Source organism: Populus euphratica, unplaced genomic scaffold (genome assembly GCF_000495115.2).
Source record: "Populus euphratica unplaced genomic scaffold, PopEup_1.0 scaffold4.1, whole genome shotgun sequence".
NCBI lineage: Eukaryota > Viridiplantae > Streptophyta > Magnoliopsida > Malpighiales > Salicaceae > Populus > Populus euphratica.
Genome location: NW_011499859.1, coordinates 1,260,088 through 1,272,266, shown reverse-complemented (window position 1 = coordinate 1,272,266; position 12,179 = coordinate 1,260,088). Strand labels below are relative to the sequence as shown.

General features: G+C 32.5%; 2 protein-coding genes across 2 annotated transcripts; both read right to left on the bottom strand.

The window, feature by feature from the left end:
- Positions 1-5,763: 5,763 nt before the first annotated feature.
- LOC105124431 (mitochondrial inner membrane protein OXA1-like) lies at positions 5,764-7,015 on the bottom strand. Its single transcript, XM_011024451.1, has 2 exons — positions 6,853-7,015; positions 5,764-6,304 (listed from the first exon to the last, which is right to left on the bottom strand). Exon 2 carries the CDS (start codon positions 6,280-6,282, stop codon positions 5,764-5,766), a length of 519 nt encoding a protein of 172 aa, XP_011022753.1. The 5' UTR covers positions 6,283-6,304; positions 6,853-7,015.
- Positions 7,016-7,451: 436 nt separating this feature from the next.
- Positions 7,452-10,195, bottom strand: LOC105124262 (RING-H2 finger protein ATL20-like). Its single transcript, XM_011024201.1, has 3 exons — positions 9,458-10,195; positions 7,869-8,270; positions 7,452-7,818 (listed from the first exon to the last, which is right to left on the bottom strand). The coding sequence occupies exons 1-3, from the start codon at positions 10,137-10,139 to the stop codon at positions 7,745-7,747; spliced, it is 1,158 nt and encodes a 385-aa protein (XP_011022503.1). The 5' UTR covers positions 10,140-10,195; the 3' UTR covers positions 7,452-7,744.
- Between the last annotated feature and the right edge of the window lie 1,984 nt (positions 10,196-12,179).

The window sequence follows — 12,179 nt, the reverse complement described above, 5'->3', positions numbered from 1 at the left end:
ATACCCTTTTTTTTTTGGGATTGCTGCCTAAACACAAGTTGGCCAGTATTCAGTTTGTTTTACTTTTAATTATTATTATTTTTTTTATCCTTTTAAAGCCTTGGTATTAAAAATAAATTTTAAAAAATAAATTAAAAAATATTGTTTTAATATATTTTTATATATATAAAAAAGCATTTTAAAAACATATTATTAAATCCAGGCATCTATCACCCATGCAAACGCTTTGTCCAGAGCCATCCATTTTGTCTACTCTTGTAAATAACTGGTACTCAAATATTAAATGATGAGTGATACACGACTCATCCATCATAATTGGGCCTTTACTAGAACATGGCCCACATGTCATCTTCTGTTAGCAACATGCACCGCATGTCACATTCTTTTCTCTATTACCTGTGTAACTACCGCATGTTTAAATAATAAATAGCAGTAGGTGTTAAAGTGATAAGAATTTAAAATAAAAAATTTATTTTTTTTATAATTTTAAGTTTGAGATTTTAGTTATTTAAATAATAACTACTGAAAATTTATATGATTGTTAATTTTAGAACCCATAAAATCAGTTTTGGTACACGCATACACGCAAGCTAACCCGGACACTCACATTAATCTAAAAAATAAAGAGTTAGGTAGGGGGCTTGTCTCCTTCCGTTGTTCCTGTATTTGAGTTTTTATGTGCATGCTTGTCATCCCTGCGGTGTTTTACATGCCCACTGAATTTATAGGGTGTTCAGTAGGCCGTGGGATTAGTTATGGCGTGCGCAAATTGACCTGGACATCCACATAAATAAAAAAAAAAAAGAGTTAGGTGGTAGAGTTTCTCTACCTATGTATCCTGGGTTCAAGCCTCAGCGTGCACGTCTGTCACCCCTGCGGTGCCTTACCTACCTACTAGGCTTGCAGAATGTTTATTAGGTGCGATGATTAGTCATGGTGCGTGTAAACTGGTCCGGACACCCCAGATTATCAAAAAAATAAAAAAAATAAAGAGTTAGGTGGTGACCAAGTGATAAAAATTTAAAATTAAGGGGTTTGTTCTCTCTGTGATCTCAGATTCGAGTCCTTAGTTGCTCATATGATAGCCACTGGAGGCTTACATAATCGTTAATTTTACAGTTCGTGGGATTAGTCGTGGTGAGCGCAAACTGGCCCAGACACCCACATTAATCTAAAAAAAAATGAAATGTATAAAAATGCATTAAAAAAAATTTAGGCAAAACCAAATTAACAAACACAAGCTTTTTTTTCAAGTTAAATAATAAAAATATATTTTCAAAAAACAAGTTCCAAGTGAAAGGGGCTTTTAATTAAAAAAAATGTTTTTTTTAAAATAAAATTCAAGAAAAAACATTAAATAAAAATAATAACCAACAACCAGACGCTTAGATTTATTATCCAGGGCCCAACACACCTAGTAAAAAAAGCCTAGACAAATGAGTCGTTTAGCTTAGGTTTACGTTGGTAAGTTGATAAATTGGACAATTGTTTGGTATTTTTTTAAATAAAAACTACAGGTGACTCCTATATATATTCTGGATTTCGACTACCAGAGGATCATTGAAAAATCAAAGGAAGGGTGTTTCACACCCAAACACTAGTTAATAAAAACCAAATACACATGTGAATCGTTTTATGCATTTAAACAACTAAAAAGTGGTCCAAAAACAAAATATTAACCTAAAACTCCAAAGCTTCTCGATATTAAATCTATTTTCTTAAACAATTTAAGGTGAAAAAACATCTTAATAAAAAATTATCTCATTTAATAAAACTTGTTAATTTCAATAATAATTATTTTAATGGTTAAAATTGATATCTGCTAAGATCTTCTTCCTCTACCATTTGAATCTAAAAAATTACTTTTTTTTCTCTTGATATTATTTTTTTAAAAAATATATAATTTGGTCTCCTAACTTTCAACTTGCCCTTCATCAACAAATTGGAAGCCGGTGAACTTTAATTTGGTGATAAAAAAGTGAAATCATCAAAAATAAAAGTTTTATAATCAAATTTTTTTAAAACAATATTGTATGAATCCAAGCTGGGGCTGAAATGCATTTAGCTCAGCAAAACCCCTTCACAGCTTAGTGTTTTTAATTTTATATGTTGTTTGTGTTTAATTATCATTGTTGTTGTAGATTTTAATACTTGTCTAGCCCATTTTAGTTACCCTCGGCGACAAAATTCCGGGAAAAACCAAAATAGTAAATATTATTGTATCGTTTATTTTTCGCATTGATGCAACTAATTAATTGGCTTCGGAGCACCAAAGAAACTTTCAACTGAAAAAAATTTGGAACCACGTAAAATTAAAATAAATTTGCTAAAACAATTTCAAGTAATTGCGCACGGATGGCTCTAATTATTACCAGTCGCATGCCCGATTACTAACTGATTTTTTTCCAGGTGAAAACCGGCCGAAAAGATTATCAAAGAACCGCCTCATTACTAATTGATTTTTTTCTAAATAAAAATTGGGGTTGAAAAGATTATCAAAAAATCATTTCATCTAAAAATTTAAGTTGTTAGATAAGGTTCTAGTTTATGATTTATATTATTCTCTAACATATTCTCTCAAATGAAAGCCTTTTGAGCTTGAAACTTGCACAGTCTAATATTATCTTATGCTTAATTTTTATCAAATAAATAAGGATAGTGAAATTCAAACCTGTGACCGTTTGGTCATCAAAACTCTGATACCATATTAAAAAACTATATCACCTAAAAGTTTAAACTGTTAAGTAAGACTCTAAGTTATGATTTATATTATTCTCTAACAAAAATATTACCAGTTTTTTATATATATATATATTTTTATTATGGTAAAGTCTTTTCAATTAAACAATACAGCTTAATCCTAGTTTAATAAAATCAGAAGTCAAGCAGAAAAAATCTTGGACAAAACCAAATCACAAGAATTCTAACCCTATCTTCTCGTCAAGAGTTTGACTTGAAATTGTTGTATCCAATTAACACATCGTTTTTCCCGAAGAAGACCCAAATCTTTATTCTGTTTAGATTATCCTTGCAAGCTGCAACCTTCCTTGACCTGCAAGGTTATCAGACCATTACAGAGAAACTAAAAGGTCCTCGACCAATGTACGGTTGTAACCCTTAACTCTTTCTTCTTGTCAGTTTCATTCTTAGAAATTATTTTGACCCGATTTTAAACCTAACAATGTATTTTAATCACCGTGCAGTGATGTATTCGCGATGCTAAGAAATGTTCTAGCATCAATTGATACCTGCAAAATATAATTTAGTTTTACCAATTAAAAAATCAAAACAAAAGGACCAAGTTTATCATGGTAAAAAACTTTTTACTGTTTTACTATTCATGGGGCATAGAGAACTACAGTCTGGTCCCTAGAGTTTTTTGTTTTGGACCCTTGTGTTTTGAGAGTTTTGCATTCTAGTCCTAAACTTAATTTGTTTTACACTTTAAAATTTAAAATTTCAGAAGAAAGAGAATCACCATAAAAAAAATAATAAAGAAAGTGGTTGGTCGACCACTTTCTTGCAACTAAAATAGTAGATTTTGGTATCAACACGTTCATCTTGAATTTTTTTTTTTTTGATATATATAATGTTTTTCTCTAATAATGTCATAATAAATAAATCAAGACTCATGAAATAGTTTTTTACCCTATCTGATTTTACTGTTTTAGAGTGATTATAGGCTTTTGAAGGGTTTTAAATGGGTTTATTGAAGTTTCTAAGATGTTTTTAGGGTATTTTCAAGTAAAAACAAGTTGAAGATTGAGATTTTACGATTTAAAAACTTAGACCCTTGCTTGATGGTTAGAAAATCAACCAAAAAATGATGGGTTATTTACATATAAAAAATAAAGAGTAAATAACATGTCATTTATTTTTAGAAAAATAAAAACAAACATGTGGACCTAACTTTTTAAATAAGGGTAGATGGTGTGTCATCTATCTCTGACAAAATTAAAAAGAAGCGTGTGGACCTAACTTTTTAAATAACGATGGATGGCATGTCATTTATTTTGGATCATAAATACCTAGCTTTTTTTTCTTGAATATCACTACTTTATTTAAAAAAAACTAACAAAAAATCTTTTTCAATTAGATCATTGATTGTTTAAAGAATAATTTGCTCATTAATTTTGTTCAAATATCTATTAGCTTAATATGTAGAATTTTTAAAATAATTTGCTTATTAATATTGAATATCAATAAAATATTTATTTATTACAAGATTTCATATAATTCTCTCAAATTTATTATTATTGGTGTGCAAGAATATTGATTCATAATTTCAAACTATTATATTTTATTAAAAAAATGATATGAATCAAAAGAACGTTTTAACAAAAAAAACATTTTTTCTTCCTAATTATTTTTCTACAAAGATCTATTCTTCATAAAGCAAGCAACTATGGTAGTCTTTTAACCCCGTGAATTAGATAACCTTCCATCTACCAAGTTAAGAAGCTAGGCAGATAGAAAGTGGAAGAGGGGATACTTCGCCCCCTGGACCATTCTCTAAACTCTCTCTTTTTCGGATGACCGCTGACCAAGCAAGGCGGTGATCCATGCTGCGTTTTAAACAGTGTTTTACACAAATTTAAAATTATTTTTAGAAAATAAAAAAAAATATTTTAAATATTTTTAGTAGTTTTTTTTTTTAAAAAAAAGGCTATGGACCAAGGCCATTATTTTGAACAATCGTCAATTTAAAGAAATTTATTTGCTTGGTCTGCCATTGCGTGCAGCAAGGACATCAAGACTTTTAATTTTAAAGACGCCGGGAACGTGACAGATTTCTCCTTTTCTTTCGTTGACTTTTTTTGTTGGGGCAAATCTCATTTCTTTTGATTTATTAATGGTTGCAACTTGTATTTCGCAATAGAGAGTTGCATGACTGTTAAATAAAATATAATTATTAGGGTTAAAATATAGTTATCGTGCCTAACTTGTTGGTTGCATTAAATCAACATTTAGAGCATGAAATCAGATGTAAAAGGACAACATTAAAAATATTAATATTTAACACATATACTTTCAGCATATACTTTCAAGAGGTATATTTTAATTATATTCGATCCTAAAAAATTATTGATTTTAAGTTTCATAAACATCATGATTATTAAAAATTTATATATTTATTAACCTAAGGGCCAATAAAATTATTTGAAAAACTCGTAAGTTAATTCAAATATCTATTTTAATAAAAAAAATTAATACATACATGGATGTGATAAGAAATAAAAACAATATTTTGTTTCTAAAATATAGTTATTAGGATTAAAATATAATTATAGTGCCTAACTTGTTGGTTGCATTAAATCGACATTTAGAGCATTAAATCAGATACAAAAGGACGATATTAAGAATTTTAATATTTTATACATATAATTGTTGGAGTTTCATATAAATTAGGATCATTGAAAATTTATATGTTTGTTAATTAGTCAAAATAAATCCATCTTAATAAAAAAAATATTTAATACATGCATGGTCACAATAAGGAACAAAAACAATATTTTGTTTCTAATGCTAGAATCATCTATGAACCCAGGTTATAAACATTGAGCGACGTGTTAGGAATCGAGGTGCTCCTGTTGCTCATTGCATCAACCATACACTCCTTGGGATATCACTAAATTGTAATTCTTCTGTTATGAAGCATGATTCTGGAGGGAAAGGAGCTAAAGTATTTTGATTAGGTATCGGGCCAAAGCTTCCGTTCAATTTTTGAACTGTCCGTGTTCCTAAATCACTGTTTTAACATTTTTAATGAACTGTATACATTAGCAAGCAGAACCAAATAGCCCAGTACCAGTTGAAACCGATGAAAGAATGCACTGCATCAATAACATGCTGGAGAGCAGCAACAGGAAAGTAAGAATCAGCAGCAGCAGCAGCAGCAGCAACTTCATCCATTGCTGGTGCCTGAGCAGCAGCAGCCTCAACAGTCCTGTCTGTGATAACATCAGCAACATCATTTATGAACTCAATTTTTTCCGACGCTGCACCAATCTTTGTTGACATATGTCGACAAAAAGACACCCCGGTATCTGAACATCTTCTATTGTGAAAGAAACCAAACACAGCTGAATCGTTATTATTGTTAAACCTGTTGCTACTGCTTCCAAATGACTTCTGCTGAAACAAATTACCCATTCCTTCCAAAGAAGGACCCTCGTCAATGGAATTATGTTTGCGATCATCATTGAGAACGTAACTAAACGATGCATTATATCTTCGTCTAACAATGTTTGCTCTTGTCGACAGACTAAACAGACAAGCCATTGATACAAAGAACAGAATTCCTCTATCAGAAATCAGTAAACAACAAAATTAGAATACAAATTATAATCACCAAAATATTATACACTCATCATAATTTTTTTTTTGTAGCAATCAAAAAGAAAATTAAACAACACAATTATCATAAAAAATAGTGTTATCTTAGCAATTAAATCATGACTCCATAACATTTCAATTCCAATTAAAAAAAAGGGGTCCTGAAACTCTTAAAATTTTAGAAAATCAGAAGTTTCAGCCATCGTAAGGTCCAGATTAGATATTAAATCAATGATAGAGAATTTGAAATGGTATATGCAGGGCGGAGCCAAGTGTATTTTACAGGGAGGTCAAAATTAATATAATAATATATATTATTAAAAAACTTATTTATTTAAATAAAAAAATAGAAAATTTTAAAATGTTTTGCAGTGGCTGAGCCCCTGCTTGCCCTCCCTGGTTCCACCCCTGGGTATATGCCATCTAAATTAACAGAGAGTAAAGGAAAATTAAAAGCTAAAACAATCAAACATGGAAAATTTAACTAGAAATATTGAATTTATGAAGAGAGATTACCGTTTTCAATGCTTGCGAGAAAGAATTTCAGTTCGTAGTGATGGTTCCATAATTTTGTGGTTATTCGCGTTGGGCTATATTGACTGGACCTAGATGGGCTCGGAATGTTAAAGCTGGGCCAAACTCTAGTCCGAAGCTCGTCCATTTCTGCTCCTGCTCCACTGATTCAAATCAGAGAAATGACATTATGAAATAATAGCTGCGGCCTCAAGGCCCAATCTCTATTTTTCTTTTTGTTTCAGTACTTGGATTGACGCTTAATGCCATCACAACATATCTTGGGTGGCTCAGCCATGGTTTTCATGAGGTAAGAAATACATGGGTTCAATTGTTAGTTCACCTCGTCGCAAGAACATGGTACGCTACTTGTCTCCGAGGCTGGCACAAAAACCAGCAAGAGAGTGGCTAAAACCATGGTTAAGTAAATCACGATGCCCTAATCCCCAAAATTTGTAACATTGAAGGCAATGTGCTTTAATTGTTAATTTATGTTGTGAAAGGATGATAGTTAAGGCACCGGGGCCAGAAGCTTGGTTTTCCATGTATTTTGCTGAATATTGCCACCACATAATTCTTATGGCCGAAATCGAAAGTTTAACTAAATAAAATGCACAATTTTGCATTATAATTAAATTCATAATCAATTAAACATAGATATCTAGGATCGTCTTAGAGATCATCACATACAAAATTACTAATTAATAAGTGTGATGATATATCCTCTACCTTTTTTCTTTGGTATTTCATATAAAACTTACTAAAATCAAATGAAGTACATCCATGATTGGTCACCACTCGTGGATACATATACACACACATCAAGCAATACACATGTACGATTGACCATCAAAACCTAGCAAAAAATACCCTGTATAATATAACCAGTCATCATCTATGGCATTGGTGTTGATAATGAGGATGACGAAGAGGACAAGGGAGTGGAAGGGGTCATTACAGATGACCCATCTGGCGAATTCCTACACAATGGACATGTTGCCTCATTACAGATGACCCATCTGGCGAATTCCGACACAATGGACATGTTGCATTCATTTTAAGCCATTCATCTATGCAATTAGCATGGAAGTAATGGCTGCAGTTAGGGATAGTCCTCAGTGTATCCTTGGGCTGATATTCAGATAAGCATATAGGGCAAGTGTTGTCGTTAGGCTTAGGCAGTCTTCCACTGTCGCCAAGTTGGGTTTTGGGGTAAGATTCTATTGTTGGTGCATCAAGACCAGTAATTACTACGCTTGGTTGTGGAGCAATTGCGGTGGAGAATTCGGTGGTGGGTTGATTGCCACCGCTGTATTCCTTGAGTCGGCCAAACAGGTAAGAACCAATCCCAACGATGCATAGCAGTCCTGGTATTCCAGCACCCAGTACGATGCCATATTTTGCACTTCTTGGGAGAGGACCTATCAAAGCCAAATCGTGAATGAAGGCCATTTAATGCTAAAAGAAAAACAGGGGCAACGGATGTTCAAGTGATATTCTTTCTCAACAAGAAAAAAAATAAAATCAAAGCAACTCCAAGACAATGGGGAATCACAGTTCCTATGTTGTTCCTCATTTCTCTAATTCTCCTTCCATTGATATTGATGCAGTTTTAGCACCGGCGTCAAACAATTTGGCTTTTGGGAAATTCACCATTTCCACAAGAATTATTCTTTAAAAAATCAAACAATTTGGCTTTTGGGAAATTCACCGTTTCCACAAGAATTATTCTTTTTTTTAAAAAAACTATGTATGACTTTTGGAAAATTCACCATTTCCACATAACATACAAGAATTTGACATTCATTGATCTCATGACCAAAGAACAGGAAGATTCTACCACAAAAAACAAGAAATCAAAATGCAAGGTTTTCTGAGTAATTAAAGAGTCAACCTTCGTGTTCCTTGACTAGTTCTCATGGGGAATGTTGCCGTACGTAGCGTAGGATTTGGTCATACAAAAACTATACCACTAGCATTTGATCAAATTGACACGTATGCAATTGCATTTACGGCTGTAAATTGAGTAGAGCCAAACCAAGATTTGATGCGATCGAGCTCGACTCATCTAATGTTGACAAGATTTAAGCTTGGTTCATGTTCATAACAAGCCTAAACATGAGGTTTAAAGGTGACTCATTTAAAATTTATTAAGTTTAGACTCGATCAAGAGTCGTCTAAAAAACTAGACTTGTTTAATTGTTTAAAATATTCAGCATGTGAATTTTTAGTTCATTTTAAAATCCCAGTTATGATAAAGTACTGTTTTATTTTATATCTTGCAATTTCTACTTGTAATCTCTTGATGATAAAAAATAACAAAAAATTCTTAGAAAAAATAAATCACCCTAAAATCATCATCATTTTGCCCTATATTTAATTAATTAATCGTACATGTAATATACTCATGGTATTATATATAACTTATAAGATTTAAATTAAAATTTTAATTAGAAGAAACTTCTACAGACAAATACTGACCGTCGCAACTCCCTCTTTAAGATTTTTTGATCCACACATTTCAGGGTAACGTGTGGATCATGAAAAACTTGATCCATAGCTGCAATCGACTATTGGATCAACTGTTAAAATTGATCGAAAAACATACCGTTGCTACGTCGACCTTTGCATTCAATGGTCAGACCAGTATCCCCCTTGAATCCACAAGTCCCGCCGTCTTCTTCACACCGTCGACAATAGGGTTCATTCCATTTTAATTTGGTTTCACTATCTGACCAACGAGACCGAAGAACCGGAACGAACACTCTTTTCTTCAGTTCTGTACAAGATGGTGCTGGCATGTAAAGAAACGACTCGTAATTAGTTGTTAGCATGGCCACAACAGTGAAGTTTTCGTTGCTGAGGCAATCAATACGCCATAGCCCAGATACAGTGGTGGTAGAATTTGATGAGCAGTTTAGGAAGGTGAAGGAACGATTATAGTGTCCAGGAATGAAAGGAGATCCTGAAAGGTCAAATGAAGAGTCCATGAATTTCTTCGGAAGGCAATTTTGTGGGTCCGTTATAGTTATTGTTTGGCTGCGGTAGTTGATGTTTTGGACAGTGAAGTTGCCAGCGTTTGGGAGGTTGAGGATAATCTGGTTCTGGAGATCGTTGCATGAGAGATTGAAACCTGGATAGCTGCATCTATTATTATCAAATCCGAAAGGGAATCGAACCTCTAGTTTGTTTCTAAGGCATGGATTATGGCAAGTAATTTTATTGCTGTTTGCTTTTTGAAGGAAGATCAGTAGAGAGAGTATTAAGAGGGAGAGAGTTGAAGGAGCCATTTTTTGGGAACTAAAAATACAAAGCTTTTATGGGCAGGGTTTTCTTATTTCTGGTTGACGGGGATTCCGTACAGTCAAGGAGATTGTCAGAACTCCTGAAATCAGCATGCTATTTCCAAGATTATATTTTTCTCTGGTCTCTATATTTTGAATTCAATCATAATCTGATCCTTCCTTCTTTGAAATTACACATCTTAGTCCCTTGACTGCTGACGATTTATATGTCTGATCAGAACATTTTTTAGTTTATTCTCTATACCCCAAATGTACCGTTTTCTACTTCAAATTCTTAGAAAAAATAAAGTGTTTTTATAAGACAGTGGGCCATAAGGGTTAAGGGACTAAATTATAGGTTTTCAAATATAAAGGACTCATTTATAAATGCATTCAAAACCAGGTGCTGGAGAATAATTTACTCTATTTCCAACGAGGAAATGTTGCTGGCAATTTCTGGATGGAGGACTGTTTTTCTTGTATTTAATTCTCGAGCCTTGACATATAAATTCCTTGATTACTTTTCTGCAGCTGAAATTCCCTGCAGGATTCATACGTATCACTTGATATCATAAAAAACGAGGGAGTCGGAGTCTCAACGGTCCAGTCACCCTTTGAATTTTTGGTGAGAGAAATCAATGCAACCATTTGTTTGGTTATTTGTTAAAGAGTGCTCGAAGAGATCAACTGGTTTTACGCGCATGGAGGCCAGTGGGTTTAAGAAATAATTTACAGAACACGGTTGATGTTAATAGATTAATTATAAAATCTGAAACAGAAAAATTCTAACAGCTCACTTGTTATCCGTCCTTAATCATTCTTGTGTGCCAAAAATTTCTACTATAACGCCATTTATATGCCTTGTTCTTGTTTTTTTTTTTTTCAAGATATAAACACAGTGTTCTCAATGAATTTGCATGTGAACTGCTAGTATATAAAATGATTCTTGATTGTATGAACAGATTAAGCCACATTTTTTTTATTGGAAAAAGGGTTTAAAATCCGATAAATCTGAGAGCAATTGGTTTAAATTAAATGATACTAGAATAGTATTCAAGCATATCACTGGGGGGATGTTGTTTGAGCACAGCTTGGTGCGTAATTTTTTCTTTAATTTTTGCTTTCTCTCTCACGAAAGGGTTAGCTTTGCTTTGCTTGTAAAACACTGGTAAGACTAGTTCAAACGTTGTTAAATCCCTTCTGTACTTGGTTAATTTGGTACTTACCAATGTCAAAGCACTGTTGCTGTTAGACAATTGACCTTTTCAATTCTCTCAAAAGTCAAGTTTTTCTTTTTTTGAATATATATAGTAAGGGGAAATAGCCAAGTTAGGAACAAAAGGATGAAGTAATTTGAGTTTTATAAATTTTAGAATTATTAAAAAATTAAAAATTTATATGAATATTAATTTTAAAGTTCATCATATTAATTGAGCTGCATAACACCCATATTAATCTTAAAAAAACCTTGACAGTAGCATCAAGTCATGAAAGCTAAACAGCAGTGATGATATAGACGGTTCTGTAGTTGTACACAATTACAAATAGCACTCTTATTTTTTATTTTTTATTTTGGTGGTAGAACATAGACTGGTTTTATCTTGACTGCAATCTGGAGTTTACTTGGACTTTGAATTTGATGGGTTTAAGGGGAAAAAAATAAATTTAATGAACATCTTGTTTTGACTGGGAAGTGAAACAGATTGGTTGGAAATTTTTTGGGTTAATGAATCTAATTAATTATAAATAAACACAAGTGAATTGGTGAGTAAAATGACTGACTCTACAGGACTAAACTATCACATAAAAACTGGAGATTTTGACGAGAAAATAAAACTTGTGACAATATCATATATGTTGATTTTCTCGATTCATTAATAGAAATTGTTGGATTGGTTAATTAATAAAATAAAAAGGCTTGATTCCAAGGCTTACTGGTTGTTCTTATGATTGACATCGTAGCTGTGGCTAAACTCAATTTAAAGAGGGGGGGAAAAGAAAATTAATTTCTCAAGCACGCATGCCTTAATTTGCAGCTGCTCGTAA